The sequence below is a fragment of the Bombyx mandarina genome, chromosome 15 (genome assembly GCF_030267445.1).
Source record: "Bombyx mandarina strain Sakado chromosome 15, ASM3026744v2".
Taxonomy (NCBI): Eukaryota; Metazoa; Arthropoda; class Insecta; order Lepidoptera; family Bombycidae; genus Bombyx; species Bombyx mandarina.
This window is the reverse complement of record NC_143221.1, coordinates 6,560,801-6,585,780: the sequence shown is the minus strand read 5'-3', so window position 1 is coordinate 6,585,780 and position 24,980 is coordinate 6,560,801. Positions and strand designations below refer to the sequence as shown.

Below are 24,980 nucleotides of genomic sequence, written 5' to 3'. Positions count from 1 at the left end.
AAGGGAAAAAACCCTGATTTTGAAACATTCTTTATTGGTGCTCCGCTTGCATTGGTCTTAGCGTGATGTTATATAGCCTATAGCCTTCCTCGATAAATAGGCTATCTAATTGAACACTGAAAGAATTCTTCAAACCGTACCAGTAGTTCCTGAGATTAGCGCGTTGAAACAAACAAGCTCTTCAGCTTTATAATATTAGTATAGATTCTTTTAAGGGAGCTCTTTAGAAACTTTGTCCTATATTCATGAACCAGAGAGTGTCACGAGCGACTCTTTATCCCGGCAAAATGTAACGTGTTTCATTCTCTCTGAATTACATTATTATTTAAAGCGGGTGAAACCGCTCGTCGCCTCTCCCTGGACACAAAGCCAAAGGGAACACATAGTCCGTATTCCAATTAAATTATCCAAAAATATGTTTACAAAGGTTACACTGATGTTTATATATAATTTGCACGTTTGCCAAGGTTCGGTCTTGGCGTTTATTTTCGGGTGTAAGTTGGGTTGTCGCCGTGTGAAATTTATTGCCGCAATAAGACACGGCCGCGATTTAATCTCATCCTGAATTCCGACTCAAATCGATAAACCTTTGTTTTAATAACGTTGACTTTTTGTTTGGAAGCGATACTATCGGATTACGTTGAACGAAATAAATTGTTAAAAATAAGCTTTTCGTATTTTAGATTTGAATGTTACGACAGCGATAGGCACATATAAATTACAAGGATTGTAATAATGTTTATATTAATTACTGTCTCCCAATATATGACCTTTCTTCATTATGGATAATTCTAATTAAAATTTAGGAGCATTTGAAACCTATAACGTATCAGTAATGTTAATTAGAAGTGATGTTTTATTGAACATAACTATATAGAAGTGAACGTCTTACCCACGAAATAACTTATACTTTTAATCGGTAGTTAGGTTTAACAGCAGTTTAAGAAACTTGTGTAATTTTCAGTGCTTTTAAGTTTCATAGCCAAGTTGAATTTCACTAGTTTCGCAATGAACTATTTAGTGCCCGGTGCGCTTTTTTTAAGTACAAAACCATATTACTTGGTATTCCAATGCCACCACATGCATATCTATTTATTAATACGTGAAGCAGAAACTTTGTACTCCTTTTTACGAAAATTGCGCGGGCGGAGGAGTATGAAATTTCCCACACTTATAGAGAATACAGAGAAGGAGTGCAGAATACTAATATATTTTTTAAATATGCATTAATAATACATTAAATCAATAAAAAAACATTACACACACTAACGTGTAATGTATTCGACATACACACACATATTTAAATTCTTTGTTTATTGTCAAACTTTTGTCACTGCTTTATTTTAGTCTGTGGTCAAATTGAGAATAGGTTAAATAGGTATTGTTTATCTTTATATTTATTTGTCTATAGTGTAATCGAAATCTGTGATTATGGAAGTTTATTAATCTTTGACAATAAGATCCTTAATAATGTTCAAACTTATAATTTCAGTTAATTATAGTCGAATTTCGAATACTGCGGGACCACTAGTATATAAAATTTCATATCAACTCGACCTATTGTTCCAAAATTAAAATCACTGTCAAAGAGCTTATAGCACACACACACACACACACACACATTACAGTATCTACATGATAAAAAAAATTAGAATACTCACAACGGTAGAGTTTTCCATGTGAAATGGTCCGTCGAGTAAGAAGGATGTGTACATCATGATGGTTGGATGCACGAGGTATGCGCAGTACGTGAGCCGACTCAGCGGCAGTAGTCCGCGGTACGACAGCGCCGAGTTCACGAGACCACCGTATCCACTGCAGCATGAGACAGCCACCCACGCTATAGCTACCCCCCATGCTGGAGTAACAACACAACAGTTAGTAATTTTGAAGTCGTCGTCGCCTAAAGGATAAGACGTCCGGTGCATTCGTGTTGAGCGATGCACCGGTGTTCGAATCCCGCAGGCGAGTACCAATTTTTCTAATGAAATACGTACTCGACAAATGTTCACGATTGACTTCGACGGTGAAGGAATAACGTCGTGTAATAAAAATCAAACCCGCAAAATTTTAATTTTCGTAATTACTGGTAGGACCTCTTGTGAGTCCGCGCTGGTAGGTACCACCATCCTGCCTATTTCTGCCGTGAAGCAGTAATGCGTTTCGGTTTGAAGGGTGGAGCAGCCGCTGTAACTATTCTTGAGACCTTAGAACTTATATCTCTAGGTGGGTGGCGTATTTACGTTGTACATGTCTATGGGCTCCAGTAACCACTTAATACCAGATGGGCTGTGAGCTCGTCCACCTATGTAAGCAATAAAAAAAATTTGTAGATCAATAACAACACAAGAAATTCTTAATGAAGTTTCAAACTATGATTGAGGTTGCATTTACATGATGTTCCCTTTACAAATTAAATATTTATTTTTTAATGTTTACTGGTGGTAGGACGCCTTGTAAGTCCGCACGGGTAGGTACCACCGTCCTGTCTGTTTCTGCCGTGAAGCAGTAATTCGTTTCGATTTAAAGGGTGGGGCAGCCGTTGTACTGTTAAAATTGAGACCTTAGAACTCTTGTCCTAATGTGGGTGGCGGCATTTACGTTGTATTAAAGGTATATATGGGCTCCGGTAACCTAATCTAAGCATAAAAAAAATGTAATTTGTTTTTATCCTATAAATGCAAAAAGTTTTGGGATGCTTTTGTTTTAAATGATTAAGAGACCATTCGGATTTTTGTAAAAGTATCATTTTTAGAAAACTAAGAAATTAGAGTGAGGTGTCCCTCTTTGAACGACGTTTAGAGAAAATACTTTATGGTGAGCAACACACGGTAACCGATGTCAATGGGTAGTGATGACAACACGCCATCATATAAGGTAACTCAACTCAACTATGCTGATTAAACAGCAAAAAAACACTGTATTAAAACCGCAAAAAAATGCCTAAAGAATGAAAAGAACATAATTAGAAATAATAATTTTTTTCATTACATTCACTAGATTGTTAGTAACTAGTACGTAAAATCGTTGACCTCCAAGATTGGTACGTTTTACAATGCGGCCACACGAGGTTATTACTTAAACTTAATTACTTAAAGGAAAGTAGGTGAGCTTGAATCAGCAAATTACTATTGTTTTATGTTATGAGATCATTACTAAAGTTAAATTATATATTATGATTACGGGTCCGGTTTCGGCACCAACTTCCATTACATTTTGTATACTTAATAGAGAAATGCGACAAAAAAGGCAAATTACGGCAAACTTTTTTCTTAAATGGAAAATTAGACGAATTACGCAGGAGCTTTTATGCGTTTCGGTCTAAAGGGTAGGGCAGCCGTTGTAACTGAGATCTTAGAACTTATATCTCAAGGTGGGTAGCGCATTTAAGTTGTAGATGTCTATTGGCTCCAGTAACCACTTAACACCGGGTGGGCTGTGAGCTCGTCCACCCATCTAAGCAACAAAAAAAAGCTTCTGCACGATAAATCTAAAAGGGTATTTATTCTACAGTACATGTAACCTGTACCAAGCTAACACTTGGAAGAAATTTTGGTCATTGAGTGAAGTAATGAAAAATAAGGAAATGCCTATGGCAGAGAAACAAAAGTCTTCAATGTTTGCATACTGCCATGTCTTACATACGGATGCCAGACATGGGCCTTAACTGAAAAACAACAAAACAAATTGAATATATGTCAGAATGGGATAGAGAGAAGCGTATTGGGAGTAAGAAGAAGGGATAAAATAGAACTAAAAAAGATCAAAGGAGAGACTAAATTTGGAAAAGTTCAATCAATATGCAGAAAATTAAAATGGCGCTGGACGGGACATATGATGAGAGAAAAGAAAGAAAAATGGACCAGAATAATAACGGAATTGTACCCTAGAGAAAACAAAAGAATCAGAGGAAGACAGCCGAAGCGATGGGAAGACGACTTGAAGCAAGTAGCTGGGCCAGGATGGTTACGTACAGCAAAGGACAGAAGCAAATGGAAATCCTTAGAGGAGGCCTTTGTCGAAAGACAAGCTGTTAAGAGAAGAGATAAGCCGAATGCCGAGATATGTTTTAGTATAAGTTAATTTTATAGTTTTCTTACCTCTATTGTTATAATTTTATGTTTAGTTAAATAAGTTAAACTCTAACAGCAATAAAGGCTTATTTATTTATTTTACATGTAACCTTGGTAGCAACACATAAATCGAAGTTATGTACCGAGCGCCGAATATCTGTAGGCAATTTGAGTGACAGTTTATCTCGTAGTTCGACACAAGAAAATCATTTGTAGCTCGCGAAAAGTGACTTTATGTGAAGTGTATAGACTTTCTGTCACTTTTCCCCAGTCGACAGTCGTTTATTGGTCACGTAAATTGATAAGAATTTAATGTTAATACAATTTTTTTTATTTTCTCAATAGCAATCCACGCATTTCAAAGCATCAGCTACTTTTATAAATGTTGTCTAATACGTTTGTACCTAGTCAGGTCATAAATTCTGTCACATGTTTAATGTAAAATAATTGAAACAAGTTTATTCATTATGTAACCATTCATATACCAAAATGAACTTAACAAAACATAGATTCTTATGACACTAAAGTTTATTCAAAATGACCTTCGTGATTTTGAATACAGGCCTTCAATCTGCGCGGCCAGTCGTCTATCGCAGCACGAACGAGATCCATGTCAATATCGGCGGCTGCCTTAATCAAGGATTTCTTGAGTGACTCCAAATTGTGATGAGGCTTTGAGCACGCCTTTTCCTCCAAGTGTTGCCATATCTTGTAATCTAACGGATTCAAATCTGGACTGGAGGAGGGCCAGTCTTCGTGCCGGATGAAGTCGATTTCACGCGCCGCCAGCCAGTCTTGTGTGCTCTTCGCTCTATGAGCTGGCGCCGAATCTTGTTGGAATACCCAGTGCCTGTTATTGAACATGGTATGAGAAACAGGTTCCACAAGGTTCGTCAGGACTGTATTTTGATACACAACTGCATTCGTTTTTACACCTTTCTCACAAAAATGTACCTCTGTTAAGCCCCAATAAGAAACTCCCAACCATACCATGAGCGAGGATGGAAAATGATCTCGTTGGACACGCGGAATACGGTTGCTCGCTTCTTCACTACTGTGTGCGTACACCTTATAATTTTGTTTGTTGTAGCTCTCTTCTACGGTAAAAAATTTTTCATCCGAAAAAAGAATTTCCCGATATTTTTTTCCCGCGTACCGCTTCAACAAAGCGCGGCATCTCTTCAGTCTCAGGTCCATTAGACGAGCATTCAAACGATGTCCTGTTTTTTTCGATATGCCCGAAGGCCTAAGTCTTCATTTAACACCCTTTTCACCGTGGTTCTGCTTAACCCCATCTGAAGGGTCAACAGTTTCTGCTTACGTTTGGGATTTCTTTGAATTCGCGCCTTCACAGCTTTTATCACTGCTGGAGTCCTAACAGACCGAGGGCGACCACTTCTTGACCTGTCATCTACACTAGAGTCTTCATTGTATCGTTTGATGGTACGATATACGAATATTTTGGTTATATTAAAATTTTACAGTATGTTAAAAATTTGAATTGGCGCGTAACCGCAACGATGCAACGCAATAACTGCAACACGGTCTTCTTTAAGCGTCCACTCCATATTAAAAAATGAGTAAAATTCTAGAAGTATACATTTTTATTTTCATGAACAATTCGAAATTCGAATTCAATAAACTTTTTTGTGGCCAGCATTCTAAAAGAAAAGTTTTTACTGTGTGACAATACTTATGACCTGACTAGTTATATCAATGAAATTGCGAAGTCGCCGTCTACGCGTGTTTCATATTTATTTTGTGACCTGTTAATAATCCCTGGCGGGTCATATAGGAATAATTAATTGATTTCAGAACAAGTGCCGTTGGATAAATTTAATAAAATACACGACAAGCCTACTTAGTTACTACGAGCCTACTAAGAATGTTTACTTTGCTTCTCCGCTTACATTTGACACAAGAAACTATACGCTAACTCAAAAGGTTAAGAAGAAATAAATAATTATCTGAAGTAATTTTAAATTTGGATGTGAGCTTAGTACAAGGAATAAGATATATTATTTGATATTTAGACTGCATATAAGCGTATACTCGTTCGAAATGTTTTCATTAAAGCTCTTGACTTATCAGCCGATTTAAACAACATTCAGAATCCGATTTATTCAGCCGTTGCACGTATCTACACGAGGCTTTAATAGGAATTATGGAGGCTATTCCAGAGGGGGAAACGCTGCATTCGAAGATTTAGTACCAAGACGCTCATGTTTAATGTATTCGGAGACTCCCAGGACATGACGCCGAAACACATGTGTTGCAGCTCACCGCATACTACATCATTTCATTTTATGTACACGTATTTTCGACAAAATATTGACTAGTATGCATCCAATTATTTTAACCCTATCTGTCGGATAAGTTGCAGAATTATGGTTCTAGTCATTACAAAGGAAAAACTGTCACTTATAGATTATTATGTTAGCGTTAGTTGATTAAGTAAAGCGCTATCTAAAATGTGGGTAGTAACAACAGTGCGTTAACCCCATTACTTGTTTGCATCTTCTAAAACTTCTTATTCACAATTAATTCTGTTGCACGCCCCATCCAAGACACGCACGCGGCAACACGATGAAAAAGCAACGTGAATAGACTCGACTTAGATACTTTTATATACATATATATATATAAATAGGTTTGTCATTAGATCAATAACTTTTTTATTTGTTAAATTCTATTTTCATTATTATTTTCTGAATTAGCTAGTCGACGAGCTAGTGTTATAATTAAAAAAAAGAAAAAAATTAGATATTTCCTACCATTACAAAAAAAAGTACCTAAATTAATAATATATAAATATAAATAATATATAAATATAAAAAATAATATATATAATATAAATCTTAAGGCGATTAAGGTGGGCGGACACTAGTTGGAACAAACTTTAACATCTATTTTCTACACACGTTCAACTTATGTATTTTGTGTGTTATAGTTTTCGGGGTTCGGTTTCTTATGTGCTATTGGAAGTAAAAAAAAAATAGTTCCGTCGATCTCAACTAAAATGTTAAATGGGGTCAAACATTTAGAATATGTCGGTACGTAATACGTACGTACACCCAGCGATCTTTTTTTTTTTTTTTTTTTTATGATTGATGGATTACTGGTGGCCCGGAGGCCTTTCCAGTTTCACCAGGACAGGTGGGCGAGCAAAGGCTCAGCCAGGAGGGGTGGGATTTGCTAACAGCTACCCGAGCGCCTCCGAAGGAGACCTAACAACTCAAGAGTAGCTGCTTCGCGAATGAATCTACTACCGGATCGGAATCGCGACCCGCTGAGAAGATCCGGCGAGAAACTCAGCGAGCTGATTCATGGGTTAGGTTGCACGGCGAACTCTTTGTCGAGTTCGACGAGTACGGTTACCGAGGTCCCTAAGCCTGCTCCTAGAGCTGAAGGCGTCTAGTGCAAAGGTTATTGGATCTGATGGATCCGTAAGGACGTGAGCCAGCGATCTTGGCATTGTCTATACTTAATATTTAAAGAGAAAAGATTTGTTTGTTTGTTTGTATTGAATAGGCTCCGAAACTACTGAACCGATTTGAAAAATTCTTTCACTGTTTGGAAGCTACACTATTCTCGAGTGATATAGGCTATAATCTTTTTTATAAATAATTAGAGATCCTTACTAAAACTCCAATAATGTAACCCAAGGTATAAAAAAATTACCTAAAATATTCTTTACATCGCGTGCCCTGCGAAAACTATTGATGATAGAATAAAATAATGTACTACGACTTTGTAGAACACATTATTATTTACAAAAAGAGTCGCGATAACAGCATATGTCTAACTATTATAGTTATGCCGCAATAAGTGTTCTTTTATTTTTTTAAATACAACAACGTCAAAATTAAATATCGTTGAAATTTTTGTTAAAGACCCGAGCGGAGCTGGAGCGTGCCGCTTGTGTTATGATAAAATAGAAAATAATTAGATATTTCCAACCATTACAATAAAAATGTACATAAATTAATACATATAAACCTTAAGGTGATTTAGGTCGAATTACGATTAGTGGGCGGACACTAGTTGTAACTAACTTTAACATCCATTTTCTACACACGTTCAACTTATGTATTTTGTGTGTTATAGTTTTCAGTGTTCGGTTCCTTATTAGTTATTGGAAGTAAAAAAAAAATTGTTCCGCCGATCTCAACTAGAACGTTAAATGGGCTTAAACACTAACAATATGTCTGTACACAACACGTAAATACACCCAGCGATCTTGGCATTGTGTATAATAAAATACGAACGTGAATAAGACGTTTTTAAAGCGTCGGATTAAACGTATACGAGAGTCTTGTAAGTAGGTACATGGTGAGACGCAGGTGCATTTTCCACGGTCTCAATTTCGACAAATTCCGTAATATGCGCGAAATCTCTTACAATTTGTTAGCAGACGGGCGAGATTGCAGTCGGGATGAAACAATTTGCCTTTTCATCGGTTATTGTTATTTTCTAAAGATGAACTTCGGAGGGAAGATTTGATTATTTTTACGCCAAGAAAATTGGTTACGTAAAGAAAATGTTTTTTTTTCTAGATGTGTCTTTCAGTCAGCTTCGTTTTGAGGGTGACATCGTTATTGCAAACATGTGTTACACATCTATTCGTTTTCATCATAATTTATGAAATGAAAAACTGTTTATTATAAATATTTGTTAGTATAAAGAGCAACTAAACTTAGAAACTATCGGGGCTCAGTGACATAACCTCCTGAGAAAGTTTTTGATTTAATTGAGTTCTAGTTTCATCATCATTATACTGAACTCTTATATTAGCATGTTTAGGTCTCTAATTAATGTAATCATATTACATATTAAAGTGAAACTTTTTTAGGCGCGTTGAGAGTAAAATTTAACTCGCGACAGATTCGTTACGGCTAGAGAGAAAAGATACAATTTAGGAAGAGCGAGAGTGAGAAAATAGACAGAACGTCTCGCGAACCACTCGACCGTGGAGAGAGGGAATTGACAAAGCGAGCTTGGTCGTTTCTCTTACATGCAGCATTCCCTATTTTAAGATAAGTTTGATTAGAGGATTAAAAACGAAGAAAACCACAATACCGCACACTGCAAAAGAAGTTTCAATTTTTTCACGTGCACCAGTTGCACCCGCATCGTCTTTTTTTTAATTCTTGTGGCATCTCAATCCACCTTACCTTAAGTAGTTATTGGAGCCCAAAGACATCATAGCGTGACTACCGATCATTTGAGACACGAGGTATATCTTTCAGTTATATTGTATAAGCCGCGGAACGTTTTCTTTTTTTTTATTGTTTAGATGGTTGGACGAGTTCACAGCCCACCTGGTGTTAAGTTGGTTACTGGAGCCCATAGAAATTTACAACGTAAATGCGCCACCCACCTTGAGACATAAGTTCTAAAGTTTCAAGTATAGTTACAACGGCTGCCCCACCCTTCAAACCGAAACGCATTACTGCTTCACGGCAGAAATAGGCAGGGTGGTGGTACCTACCCGCGCGGACCCACAAGAGGTCCTATCACCAGTAATTACGCAAATTTGGTTTTTATTACATGACGTTATTCCTTCACCGTGGAAGTCAATCGTGAACATTTGTTGAGTGCGACGTATTTCATTAGAAAAATTGGTACCCGCTTGAGATTCGAACATCGGTGTATCGCTCAACACGAATGAACCGGACGTCTTATCCTTTAGGCCACGACGGCTTCATTGTGTGTGGGATGTAACAAAATGTATGGGTTTGTACTTGAAATAATTAAGACTTAATAAAATCATAAATAGATAAATGTTATGATTTGTAGATCCTGTTTGGATATTACAGTTGTGGCTAGTTTAATTTATTTATTGTAATGTTTATTAGCGACCAAACATTTTATAGGTAACACTATTTATATTATATTAAAATGTGATATTTTTTTATTGTGATTCTACCCAAGATTTGCAATAGTGCATTCTTACTCTGAATTTTTCCAAGTAGTATAAATGTCGTCAAATTCATATAGAATTTTATTAATATTTAGAGCGTTAAGCAAGCCGTCATTCCACTCTTGTTACATTTCATTTTATATATATATTTTTTTTATTGCTTAGGTGGGTGGACGAGCTCACAGCCCACCTGGTGTTAAGTGGTTACTGGAGCCTATAGACATCTACAACGTAAATGCGCCACTCACCTTGAGATATAAGTTGTAAGGTCTCAGTATAGTTACAACGGCTACCCCACCCTATAAACCGAAACGCATTACTGCTTCACGGCAGAAATAGGCAAGGCGATGGTACCTACCCTCGCGGACTCACAACAGGTCCTACCAGTAATAACGCAAATTATAATTTTGCGGGTTTCACTTTTATTACACAATGTTATTCCTTCACCGTGGAACATTTCATTCAACATCACATTCAATCGTGAACATTTGTTGAGTACGTATTTCATTAGAAAAATTGGTACCCGCCTGCGGGATTCGAACACCGGTGCATCGCTTCAACACGAATGTACCGGACGTCTTATCTTTTAGGCCAGGACGACTTTACATAATTACATTGTATGAATAAATAATTTAAGAATAAGTGCGTACCGGTATGTCCAATGCTGATGTAGAAGGCAGTGGGCCACACGTCGAAGTACCCGTCGACCATGCTGAAGATGAGACAGGCGATGATGGCGAGGGCGCTCGGCCAGCCCAACGCCACCAGCCAGTAAGGGATCCGCTTCTGACATCTAGTCTTGTGCAGGTACCAGCCCACTATCATACCTATACGTTATAATGTTCGTTATGGTTATCAATGTTCCTTTCAAATTTTATACATAATTAGCGACCCGCCCTCGCTTCGCTTCGCAAACATTAAATTTTATTATTGATAGGCGAAGACCACCATGTTGTGCGCGCTACGACAATAGCTGCGGGTGACGCCGCGGGGCGAAGCTAGTCTAAAAAAAGTAGCCTAAGTTACTCCTTATATCATCAGCTATCTATTAGTGAAAGTCTCATCAAAATCGGTCCAGTCGTTCCAAAGATTAGCCGGAACAAACAGACAGACAGACAGACAAAAATTGTAAAAAATGTTATTTTGGTGTATGTACCGTATATATATTCATATGCATGTAGTAAAAGGTGGTTATTTCAATACTACAAACAGACACTCTAATTTTATTTATATGTATAGATTAGGTAGATGTGGTTTAGAATTTTAAATTTTACACGTAATTTCTGATACCAGTTAGAATGTATTTTTTAGTCGTATCTGAGGTTATCGGAAATCACATCTCAAATGCGGCCTTGAGACAAAAAGCCGTAGATTAGTATAACGACCCGAGTCGATCTTCAAACAAAATCGCCTGAAATTGATTTAAACTCATTTACGTTATAGGCCGAAGCGAAACCGAGTTATTCTGATTACGTCCTTCAAAATTCACCGTCCACGACAAAACGAGAGATCGTTGAAATGACAACGTCGAGTTGAAACATTCCAACGACTTGTTATCGAATACTCGAGTCGTCCATTCGGTTTTTTTTTCAGAGGGTTTTTACGAGCGGCACCCTGACCTACGGAGAGGAGCTGAAACGTTACGAGAACTCTTTCAAAAGGATCGATATGAACGTAAAAGAGACGCTTCTCGTGCGATTCCAATTTCCAAAGGCCCGTGATAGAGTTCTTTGTTTGCCTAAGAATATTTTTAAGTGCACGTAATTCGTTGTTTATACTGAAATTATATTTAAGAACAAATAATATAAATTTTGTGAACAGTACTAATAGATTTAAAACTGATGTGTATAATATATTTTTAATTTATTCGTATGTATAAATTATGCTAAATTTAATACTCTTCGTACGCGAAATATGCTTAAAAAGAGGACAAAGTTGTATACGTTTCAACATTTATTATTAAATCATTTAAATCTCTATTTAGCATATTTGTATTTATAAATACTGAATTATAGAAGTTTTAGGTCAATATAAATGTAGTATAATTTCACTGAGAGCAGTTTCTAACATCATGAATTTGAATGAAAAAGTTTTTTTAAATACAAAAATCTACAATAAGTGATGTGACAATTCCGAATTTTGAACATTGAGATACACTTATATGGCCTATAGGGTCGTATGACGTATAATATTCAATAAGTTGGTGCTATTGTAATGCTTTATTTGTTATTATTGTTTTCTGTATTCTTCATCCATATCGACTTATTCTTCAAGTTTAATGACATGGGGAAGAAAGATTGAATCATTCGCATCGCATTCCAACCAAAGTTTTGGGCTCAAAGTTTTGTTTCACATAAACTCCGCCATTTTATTTGTTTACAACAGTAAGTTCCTTGTTATTGTTTTTATAGGAGTGGCTCAATGTGATTCAATACCAAAATACTGATAAAAGGCAAATTGTTTGGAAAGTAAGCCATAAATCAATTTCGGTATTAATCGAAGTGTTATTATAAAAATAGTTATTCGGATTTAGTCTAAATTTAAATTTACTGTAAAAGCGACAATCGTATCGAACAAGTAAGATATTGATTTACAGATCAATTGAATTGCCGAAAGGTAAATTCGGATGATTACGTCACGTATTCAATTTCATACCGGGAGGGTGTCTCGGAATTCAACGTCATGTTGAATTCAGGGAGATATTTGATTTGACTATCCTTAAAATATTGTAAAATTTGAAATGTAAATTTTACCGATCTTATTTATGAATCTTTAAAATCGATACATACATCGATACATATCGATACATTTTGTAAGTTTCGGGTTTCATAAATTAACAAAGCTAACTCTGACAGCCTATTCGTAAATGGCAATACTTAATTTAAAATTGTACAAGTGAGTGTTTATCTCGCATTTATATATTTTAATTTTATTAATTCCGACATTGTGTTCGTATGAAAAAGAACGTAAATAAATATATCAAGAATATTTATTATAGAAAAAGGCGGTAGTTAGCACGATATTCAAATAACATCATAGTCGTCTGTAACCACGAAAACTGTAGTCTTCAATACGTCGGAGCCAACAAACCAAACGCAAAAATAGTTTTAATTATGTCTACGATTACTAACAAGAACCGAAGAAAATGGCAATGCTTTGTTTGTTCACAATTCCAAACAAAGCGAGAATAACAAAAGTCTAAAATAACGTTATTTGATAATATTAAAAAAAATATTGAAGCTAGCCTAAATGAGGATAGTAAAAAGCTTACTAATAAACTTAATAGACTCTAATATAATATTATTTTTCAAGTCGCTCTATTTAACAAGGAAAAATACAGCTCGAATTTTAACAATCGAACCTGAGCATGTACTGAAAAGTTTTTCAAAGGGAGTAATAAAGTGCCCTTTGAAAAACTTTTCTATAGCATCCAATTTGGAGAGAAAGAACACCTCTTGTTTTAATTTCGCTCAGCAGAATGTCGTGTATGGCTCTCGATTCGTTTTGATAACTTTCCTACCTACCTACATCTCGTTCATAACAAGTCCGGTCTTAATAGAGACTCTTTTAACGAGGAAATATAGAGAGTATTAAATTCAAATTTAAGAGTTGTGATTGCACGGGCCAAGCGGACTTAAATATTTGATTATTATCAAATATTCTACTGGTGGTAGGACCACTTGTGAGTCCGCGCGGATAGGTACCACCGCCCTGCCTATTTCTGCCGTGAAGCAGTAATGCGTTTCGGTTTGAAGGGTGGGGCAGCCGTTGTAACTATACTGAGACTTTAGAACTTGTATTTCAAGGTGGGTGGCGCGTCTACGTTGTAGATGTCTATGGGCTCCAGTAACCACTTAACACCAGGTGGGCTGTGAGCTCGTCCACTCATCTAACCAATAAAAAAAAAAAGGGATTATTATCAAATGATCGTTGATAATAAATAAAAAAAAAAATATTATGTTTGTAATGTACAGAAAAATTTAACTTGTATGTTTCAAATTCAAATTGAATCAAATTTCACAGTGTTCCTAAATACAACTAAATAATAAGTAGCAGAAGCATATATATATATATTTTTTTTTATTGCTTAGATGGATGGACGAGCTCACACAGCCCACCTTTTTTTTTTTTTTTTTATTGCTTAGATGTGTGGACGAGCTCACAGCCCACCTGGTGTTAAGTGGTTACTGGAGCCCATAGACATCTACAACGTAAATGCGCCACACACCTTGAGATATAGTTCTAAGGTCTCAGTATAGTCACAACGGCTGCCCCACCCTTCAAACCGAAACGCATTACTGCTTCACGGCAGAAATAGGCGGGGCGGTGGTACCTACCCGTGCGGACTCACAAGAGGTCCTACCACCAGTAATTACGCAAATTATAATTTTGCGGGTTTGATTTTTATTGCACGATGTTATTCCTTCACCGTGGAAGTCAATCGTGAACATTTGTTGAGTACGTATTTCATTAGAAAAATTGGTACCCGCCAGCGAGATTCGAACACCAGTGCATCGCTCGATACGAATGCACCGGACGTCTTATCCTTTAGGCCACGACGACTTGGTGTTAAGTGGTTTCTAGAGCCCATAGACATCTACAATGTAAATGCGCCACCCACCTTGAGACATAAGTTCTAAGATCTCAGTATAGTTACAACGGCTGCCCCACCCTTCAAACCGAAACACATTACTGTTTCACGGCAGAAATAGGCAGGGCGGAAATTTATTTAGCAGAATTATGTGATAACGTATTTGTCCCTAAAAAGTTTTATTACCTTTGAATGTTTTTTCGAGTCCAACGAAACGTGAAGTGACAAAACCCAATAATGGAGTTAAACCGATTCCCGGACAGATAGGATTACGGGATCGGGCGGCCGGGAACAGTTAGCATCGCACAGGGGAACAATAAACGAGAATTAACATGACTTATTTAACGTTGTTTTTTCTTTTCTTTTTTTTCATATCAGTAACATACAGTATATGGTTATGTAATAATACATATTATTCTATTTTTATGGTTTTTAAATAGTCATCTGTGTTTTTCAAAATTGTGTTGCAATTATTTAAATATTGTCCGCGATCTACAATGTAAGTTAGAAAAAAAAGTTCAATGTAATATAAACAAAACATTGCTATTACAATATATGTCGGAGGCGGTCATTAGTTTGGTAGCTAAACGAAATGCAGCACGATTCCCGAGAGATCCCGGCTAACTTCGTGCTACGACAGAGCCTAGCCGATAGAGGCGTGTAGACGCCATCACAGTCGCACATACCATCCAGCCTACTTGAAGAGCGGCGCCTCCGTCCTAAGAACTGTCATTCATTTTCAAGAGAAGTCTCCCTTCGCCCCTACGATGTCTGACGATGGTGTTAATAATTGTGGCTTCTCCGACGCATGTAGGTACATGGTATAATTATAAGGTATGGGTATACTTGTATAACTAACTAAAAATAGAAATATAATCTGTCTATATGTTTGAAAGAACAAAGGTCCAATATATATTTAGAAGAAATAAAAAGGAATTGCCAAGCTAAGGTTTCGTCTTAATCCCGAAATAGAATTCAATTAACTCTGTAATAATTCACGCATTTCGTATCTATATATATATATATATATATAGAATTACACTGCTAGTTATAAAATTTAAAGAGCTATTTTTATTGTTTCAACTGATGAACGAGCTTACGGCCTACCTGCTGTTGAGCTACTGAGGCCCATTTACATTAACAACGCTGTCACCTATCTTTAGAACTCATGTTCTAAGCCTCAGTTTTGTAGTATTTTCTTTCTTTATGATTGAAGAATTGCTGGTGGCCTGGAGGCCTTTCCAGTTTCACCAAGAAAGGTGGGCGAGCAAAGGCTCAGCCAGGAGGGGTGGGATTTGCTAACAGCTGCCCGAGCGCCTCCCAAGGAGACCTAACAACTCAAGAGCAGCTTCTTCGCGAATGAATCTACTACCGGATCGGAATCGCGATCAGCTGAGAAGATCCGGCGAGAAGCTCAGCGGGATGATGTGCTCAGAGTGTTAGAGCTGAAGGCGTTTAATGCAAGAGTTATTAGCATTTGACCACGCATTTCGTACATTTCAAATTACATTGCTAATAGTATTAGAGAAGCAATTAAAGAGTTTATTAAAATAACAGGTTTAAATTACGCTAGAGACACATATTTACGGGGAATATATCCTCACAAAAAAAGCACTACATCCGTATTAAAATCTCAACTATTTAATGGCCGGTTTATTTATAGCGAACCAAGCTTTATACGACCGCAGTACGCTTTCGGAACGGTCATAGAATAGTCTACGTGAGGTTTGTAAATGTTAGATTAGTTTTTATCCGCTTACCGACTAAATACGGTCCGATCCTTGACCAGGGCTTATCGTATAAAGGGTCGAACATTTCAAAGGGCTCCTGTATCCTCGCTTTGTACTGTAGCCAAACAGATATATAGATGGTCGTCGCCCAAGAACTCAACATGATCACGCCTAATGACCCGAACGCGATTTTCGGATGTCTGAAACAAACAAAAAAATAATAATCTATACATATAAATAAAATTAGGGTCTGTTTGTAATATTGAAATAACCGCTGAAATAATTCAATTTACTACATGCATATGAATATATATACGGTACATACACCAAAATAACATTTTTTACAAATTTTTGTCTGTCTGTCTGTCTGTCTGTTAGTTCCGGCTAATCTCTGGAACGGCTTGACCGATTTTGATGAGACTTTCAGTAACAGGTAGCTGATGATATAAGGAGTAACTTAGGCTACATTTTTAGACTAGCTTCGCCCCGAGGCGTCACCCGCAGTTATTTTCGTACCGCGCGCAACATGGCAGGACTCGCCTATCAATAATAAAATTTAATGGTTCCGAAGCGAAGTGAGGGCGGGTCGCTAGTAAGTAATACTTTTGTGGGAATAGTTTTGTTCTCAACAATCGGCTAATTGCCGTCTCCACCAATTAGGGGAGCCTAATTGAATAAAATGTGGTTGTCGAGAATAATAACTTACGAGGAATAGAGTAGCTTTGGAAACTAAGAGGTCGTTACATTACATAAATAATGTAAAAAAATACATACTTAACAGAAATGAGCAGCAATATGATCCCGACGACATAGAACTGTGTGTCATTGGCCATGTACCACGACCAGACCATGCACATCTCTCGCTGTGGATACAAATTGTTGATGTACAATAGGTTCCTCCACCACCAGTTGTCGCAGGTGATATGGTCGAAGATCGCCGGCTCGAACACTGTGTGATCGTGGGTGTACCTTAAAGCGATTTCATTCACGCCGATCACGAAGGCGTAGGCTGGTGTGAGTCTAACCACGCGATACGATAATAAAATCATAAAGGATTTTATCATTTTAAATATTTCCTCTTTGGTGTACGATTGAGTCTTTGATTCAGTTATGAATGTGTCTTGGCTGATCACTGAAATGGAGAGCGCGGGGCTCGTGAACCCGTTCATGTTTTTGTTGATGTCCTGTTTATCTTCCACGATTGGTTTCAGCTTTGACTTTTTCTCTTCTGTCCGCAAAAATAGAATCGTGACAAGTATCCCACTGAAACGAAAATAATAATTCCATAAAGACTAGGACTCGGTGGTGCAGTAGTTAGCGATCCTAAATGTTGCGCCGAGGGTCGTGGTTTCGATTCCCACGTCGGGTAAGCGTTGTGTGCTGAACTGGTTTGTTTGCTCTTTGCATTGTTGTTTATTATCTATATATTTATACGTTTAAATATATATAAGTATGGTTATCAGACTCTGGTACCCATTACACGGAATTCTAAATTGGGGATGACCGTGTACTATTTATTCCCAGTTATTATTATTATAAGTCATTTTTTCTTCCTTTCTTCATATAATTTGTAAATTAATTTTTTTTCAATGTACTACGCCTAATAAATTCTATTCAAGAGAACGAAAGGCGGGGTCAATTTCTAACTACATTGTAATCCACTTTATGTCGTTATAGAAGGCTTTGTATTTTACCCCAAGTGCGCTGAAATGTATTACCGTAATAGTGTTGGATGGAGGTCGGTCACGATTTTCCTTCACAGCACATGAACTATGTACCGGAAGATATAATACAATGTTTTACACACAAAACTAACCATATGCTAAAAGAGATTGGGATCAAAATTAAGAATGATTAATTGTGTATTACTTGGAGCATTAAAACGAACTGTGATTAACCACATGACATCTCACACCGATGACTTCTTTGCAATAACGCGGAAGAGAAGTGCATCGTTATTGCGTCGAGTCAGAGATAGTGGCAACAGTCTTCTGAAAATCATATCGAGGGACTGCTGATTAATAGCCTTTGCAGCAGGCACTTGGAGGAAAAAAAAAGGAATGATATAAAATGTTTGTGTTAGATTTTTTTTTTCTTTTTTTAAGTCACTAACATAGATTATAAGTAATTCTTACTAACAAAAGGTTATGGTTTAAAAAAAAAACTTAAATAAAGTAAAAATAATATAAATAAATTAATGAGGTTTTAAATCAGGGCTTAGTGTGATTGGATTGGATCCTAAAATAGATAGAATACCTGATAACGAAGAAGGTGTCGACGCAATAAGAGGCGTTCCCAACGGACTGATACCAGAAACTTCGTTCTGTGATGACACGCATCGCCTTGTTGTCAGCCACATAGAATATTGTCAGGTAAGTGTGAACCATTATCACCCATAACACCGACATGAACCTAGAATGTTATAAATTAACCGGTGTTAATCACGTCTCAACGCGAACACAGGGATCCCAGTAATTTGGCGAATTAATTTAAAGACATTTGCGTCTGCTTAGCTTGCATTAATCAAATATACAGTAAAACTTATATTTTCGCTTGGATCTCAGTTGTGAGACCTATAGTCTAGTATAATGGAGGACATTATTTTTACAAACGATACTTTTGCGTGTTCCACAATATTCTTTTTACTATTTAGTAGTTTGTTTTCAGTAAAATTCAGTAATAGTAAGTGGTAGGACCTCTTATGAGTCCGCACGGGTAGGCACCACCACCTCTCCTATTTCTACCGTGAAGCACCAATGCGTTTCGGTTTGAAGAGTGGGATAGCCATTCTGTTAAAAAAGGTGAGACCTTACAACTCATGTCTCAAGGTGGGTGGCGGCATTTACGTTGTAGATGTCTATACCAGATGGGCCGTGAGCTCATCCATCAAAGCAATAAAAAAAAGTGCGTTAAATATGAAATATATAATTAAGGACGCGCTAACCTCATTCCATGAAGACACGTGAGAGCGCCGTCGCTAGGGGTGTCCGTGCTCAGGATCGTACGACCGTTCGATAGTATCGAGAAGGATAACAATACCTCCGAACATACACCTGTCAAAAGATATGAAAACAAAATTTAATCCATTTTTTTTCTATGTTGTGTTCTAAATAGACGGTAATGTGAGGAGAGGGCACCCTAAAGAATCTTAGATGAGCTTTCTGAAAGAGGACATGCGAGAGTGTGTGAGTGCAGAGATGATGTATGATAGGCCTAAATGGAAAAAAGGACACGCTGTGCCGACCGGTCATCGATATGCGACTGGTACATAATTTGGGATAAGGGCAAGGTGAAGATCTTTTTAATTTTGATTTGTTTGTTGCTTAGTTCTTTATGCGACCCATTGGATGATTAATCGGAGCCACATGAGGACAAAATCTCATTTGTCCAAAATAACAGCTGACTGTATGGTAAGAACGGAACACATGACTGCATTGCAGCAGAAAACAGCAGGATAATCTCATGCTATATCAGGGTAAATCAGTAAAAATTTAATTTTTTTGTTTTATATTTAATTCCGTCATCCTGAAAGTCATTTATGCTGTTAACCCTAGTATTTTGTGGTTGCTAAGCCAGTACAGTCGCATCAATCGATAGGAGTAAATCGGGCGTCTTACTCACACTACGACGGTAGATAGAACAAATTCAAAATCCACGAAAAAGTACATCTTACTGCTAAGATAAATTCGCATTTAACTTCTGAACGGCGGAACCAAAGACTATTATTATCTTTCAAGTGGCGATAACACGGTAATTACAAAACTACCGTGGAAACTTTGCCTGATGTTAGCAAAAAGTACAAATATTCTGCAGAATAATCTTTATGGCATGACAAAAAGAAAAACCGCAGTGCACTAACTTTGCGCGTGTTGTCATAAACTTTACTTTGTAGAAGCTACTTGAGTGTAGTTATGACAGTAAAGATTAACTTTTTTTTTTATATTGCTTAGACTGGTGGACGAGCTCACAGCCAACCTGGTGTTAAGTGGTTACTGGAGCCCATAGACATCACGCAAATGCGCCACCCACCTTGAGATATAAGTTCTAAGGTCTCAAGTATAGTTACAACGGCTGCCCCACCCTTCCAACCGAAACGCATTACTGCTTCACGGCAGAAATAGGCAGGGTGGTGGTACCCACCCGCGCGGACTCACAAGAGGTCCTACCACCAGTACAAAACTTGTTCCTTATTACATCACTAAAGTTGTTTTACAAAGTGAATATTCATCCGAAATCGGTCCATTAAAGACAACAATAATTGAAGCCCATGTTCAACTTGGAGCATTAATTTCATAATGTTTTTTAATTTTTCGAAATTTTAAATTAAACGCTTTCATGTAAATTCCATATCGAATTTAAATTACTTCCTAACTCTATATTTTTTCAGATAATAATATATTCTTATTTTAATTTGAATCCTGTTTGAACATAAATGAAAGTTACGAGACTCTTAGGAAGGCGCTCGTGTTCCTAATATCACATTCATTAAGTGAATTACGTGTGAAACTGCCTCAGGGGCTCACAGCGAGCCTCTTACACACTAGGCGGTATTAACTGAGCTCCTACACACTGTATTGTACTTTGCACATTACATTATGAATTCACATAGATGAAATAAAATCAAATTTGTACTGATCCGAATGGACTACAGGTATTTGGGAATCTACTCAACTTAATGAACATTAAAAAAAAAACATCGCATTATGTTTTCTTTTGTTTTCTTAGCTAAAGTTGACAGATGATTACATATATACTAATATCTACAGTGATTGTTACGGATGTTCCGTTATAACTACAAATCGTGCATCCGATTGACTTGAAACTTGGTATCCATGTAGAAAATACATGTACTTAATGGATAGGCTAATATTTATATGAGTGTTCGACTCCCTACACCAGTTGCGGGGGCGTTAATGATGAGAATCTTTATGGGGGTTAGAAATAATAATGTTAATTTTAAATGCCCAGCAAAGCGGACGGGCACAGCTAGTGAACTCATAACTGAGTCCAAGGTAAATATCGCCACATTTTGAGATATGAGGTCGAAGTTGTATTGTAACAATAGATAAAAATATAGATTTGTATGTAGTGTAATATTAAGAAGATTCTATTTCTTTTAATCTTTTGTTCCAAAAACAGATTTGTATTTATAATTATTTTTTATAATAATTATAGCATCTTCAGAAACTAAAATGGGAGACTTGAATGACTAATTAAAAAGAAGCATTTTTAGAGCTATTTTTTCTTTAATCTGATACTTGTTGAAGTTCAATTGATTAATTTTTTTATGATTGAAGGATTATACTGGTGTCCCGGAGGCCTTTTCTAAGATTAACTAGCAGCTGCCTGAGCGCCTCCGAAGGAGACCTAGTGACTCAAAGGCAGCTGCTTCGCGAATGAATCTACTACCGGATCGGAATCGCGACCCGCTGTGAAGATCCGGCGAGAAACTCAGCGAGCTGATGCGTGAGTTAAGTTGCCCGTCGAGCTCTTTGCCGAGTTCGGCAAGTACGGCTACCGGGGTCCCTAAGCCTGCTCCTAGCGTTAGACCTGAAGGCGTCTAATGCAAGAGTTATTGGATCTGATGGATCCGTAAGGACATATTTAGAGCGTCGACGGTGACTGGTTTCTGCGTGATTAGGATTCGGGGAGTAGTCAGCGTTGGCAACGATAAAGCGATTATCATGACGCATTTCCATATCGAAGTAATGCTCCGACGCTGACTTCAAGTGTTTTTGGATCGATCCGAGGCCCTAGGTCGTCGTGTAAGTCGACGTTCCTCACGAACTACGAAGCTACATCGGTTAACCTGCAAAACCGGGATTATCCGCTTACAGATCACAGGGTAGATAGAGTCTGCCGAGAATAAACGCGGCACGGTCGCAGACTTATGATTGATTATTTGTGTCTTTCATTAAAAAGTTAAGATTTTTTATAAAAATAGTTTATCATCAACCTTTAGATGTCCAATGCTAAACATAATCTAACAGTAGTGGTGAACAGTTTCGAAGAAATAACATCTCTTTGCCTCATGCCAAACAGTTCCATAATATTGTATTGAAATATTGCTTGAATTCGCTGTTATACCAGTTCGTTCTACTAAAACAATGAACATGGCACCTACACAGGACAGAATTCAAACTAACTTAAATAAGACAACTTTGTGCAAGTTATTCGAAGTTTCCAGGTAGGTTCCCACATTCATTTCGTTATCCACATTCTTCATACAACAAAACAGAATGTTTATCAAGCGGTATCCACAACAGACTTGTCTCAGTAATTTCGTTTTTAAGTTAAAAAAAATTCTTCACTAATTGTTATTATATTATTTGCCAAGTCCCGGGGCGGTCATCGGTGATCAACTTTATCTAAACACCATCAATTAATTATTGAATTTGTACATGTTAATGCTAGAACTCCAAAAACTTAGTGTTATTTTAACATTAATGCTGATCAATGTTCATATTTGGAAGATGACATGCAATATTTAGGAAGTGTGAAAGCTACAACTAGAGAAAGATAATTCAAAAGAAATACTGTGTGATGAAAGGTATAGATATAACAAGGAAGACAAGAATTTATATAAGAATCACTAACTGAGAAAATAACCAATGGGTTTGTGTAGAAAATGTTAGGTACAAGTTTTTATGAATTGATAGATTAAATATATCATTTTATATACAAAATATTAATGAGAAAGATAATGCATAACACGTAAGTAAGTCACTAAAACCCTAAAAGATTAAATTCGAAAACATTTGGAAAGAAATATGTCTAATATACAGATGTGGTGAGGAAATAGCGTTCGTGTTTCCAATCAATATTGTATAATAGATCCTATACAATTGTTCGTTGATGAATCTTTTATTAATATGTGAGAAGATTGCACTCACCACATGTTTCCCTGCGAAGGTCTTTGTCTCCATTGTTACGAGTTTTCTCACTGCTTTGCACGGCGTTATTGCCCTGTACAATATTGTTACGGCTTAATACTTGGATCATAATGGTTAACGATGTCTCTGTGTTACGATATATCATAATCTTTTGATCTCATTACAGTCATGAAAATAAAGATCACGTTCGAATAATTTAGTTAATTAATTAATTGATGACTGTGGTTCAATTTTGGATATTAGAATATATATTGCATTATCATTTTTTTTTCTTTGGTGATTGAAGAATTACTGGTGGCTTGGAGACCTTTCCAGTTTCACCAGGACAGGTGACAGGAATGATCATATCGAGGGTTGAAAGGCAATTTAGTTTAAGCGACGTTTTTTCAACTTTACAGGAGAGCCATTTAAAGCTTAAAATTTGAAAAAAATATCATAAGAAAAATATTTTTTCAGCTATTTCATTGTACTGGTGGTAGGACCTCTTGTGAGTCTGCACGGGTGGTTACCACTACTCTGCCTATTTCTGCCGTGAAGCAGTAATGCGTTTCGGTTTGAAAACTTATATCTCAAGGTGGGTGGCGCATTTATGTTGTAGATGTCGATGGGGTCCAGTAACCACTTAACAACAGGTGGGTTGTGAGTTCGTCCACCCATCTAAGCAATAAAAAAAGAAGAGTAAACTTAGTTGAAATTCAATACAAAACATCGAGCTGTTAATACTAATACCAAATAAAACGCACCTTTAATTACAAAGATAGCTGTCGCGTATTAAGCGAAATGTTTCCTAAACCAAGCCTTAGATATTCACCCCTCGATATTTTTAACGAAAACGGTTAGACATATTCATATTGAAATGTAATTGAATTTGTTTTGAGCTATCTTGTAAGTTATAATTTATTGTAAGCTATGTTTTATTGCGTAGACGGGAGAACGAGGACACGACCCGACTGGTCTTAAGAGGTTACAGGAACAAAAAGATATCACAACGTGAATGTCACCACCCATCTTGAGACATGCAGTCGATTGTATAACTGATTGTATCAAAGCGAAAAGCATGACTGCTTCGTGCAAAAATAGGCAGGATGGTATCTATCCGTGCACACTTACAATACGGTCACCCTCCACTAATAACTAAATTTAAAATTCAAGTGATTTAATTAATAAAATGTTTCATAAGTTAAGAATTTGCTTTAGTACATATTTAAGTGCCTGTTATCAGTTCACTTTTCCTCATTCCTAGAATATCATATTTGAACTTTCATTCATGCGACCGTGATCTACTTCTGAAACCTGAACGTAGGTACTAATTTTTTATGTCAAGTGAAAGGCCTCGTGTATCCAAATGGGGGCGAGTCTGACATTTCAAAGTTCGTAAATTCCAGTGACTATTAAACATCAGGTGGAAGGCTAAGATGTATATCCATCTGTACTAATAAAAAATAAATAAATAAAAAACATTCGAATCATTATTGAAATAGCCATGACGTAGTTCTATTTTCACCGGCTCGTGTAGACTGTATTATAGTACCCCTTAACAGAATTCTCTTTTTATTGAGATGAATTTTAAAATGTCAAGGTAGATCCCGTCTCTCTGAATTTTTTTGTTAACATCATTACATACATAATATGTGAAAGTTCATTTAAGAGGCTTTACAATAGGTAATCAGACACTGACCACAATCTAAAGTAGTTTTTAAGCGATCTTATTTTGATTCAAATACATTTTCTGAAATTATATCAGCTTTTATCAGCGTCTTCGATCCTTTA

The 24,980-nt window shown here is 36.8% G+C and overlaps 1 protein-coding gene across 1 annotated transcript in view; it reads right to left on the bottom strand.

The window, feature by feature from the left end:
• LOC114247172 (nose resistant to fluoxetine protein 6) overlaps positions 1–24,980 on the bottom strand; it is a 75,145-nt gene that overhangs the window by 4,673 nt on the left and 45,492 nt on the right. The window contains exons 6-12 of the mRNA XM_028180046.2: positions 23,211–23,283; positions 19,262–19,370; positions 18,574–18,729; positions 17,092–17,580; positions 16,348–16,517; positions 10,647–10,823; positions 1,662–1,858 (exon numbers count right to left, since the gene is read on the bottom strand). Of these exons, the coding sequence (XP_028035847.2) occupies positions 1,662–1,858; positions 10,647–10,823; positions 16,348–16,517; positions 17,092–17,580; positions 18,574–18,729; positions 19,262–19,370; positions 23,211–23,283 (1,371 nt within the window). The remainder of the gene's footprint in view (positions 1–1,661; positions 1,859–10,646; positions 10,824–16,347; positions 16,518–17,091; positions 17,581–18,573; positions 18,730–19,261; positions 19,371–23,210; positions 23,284–24,980) is intronic.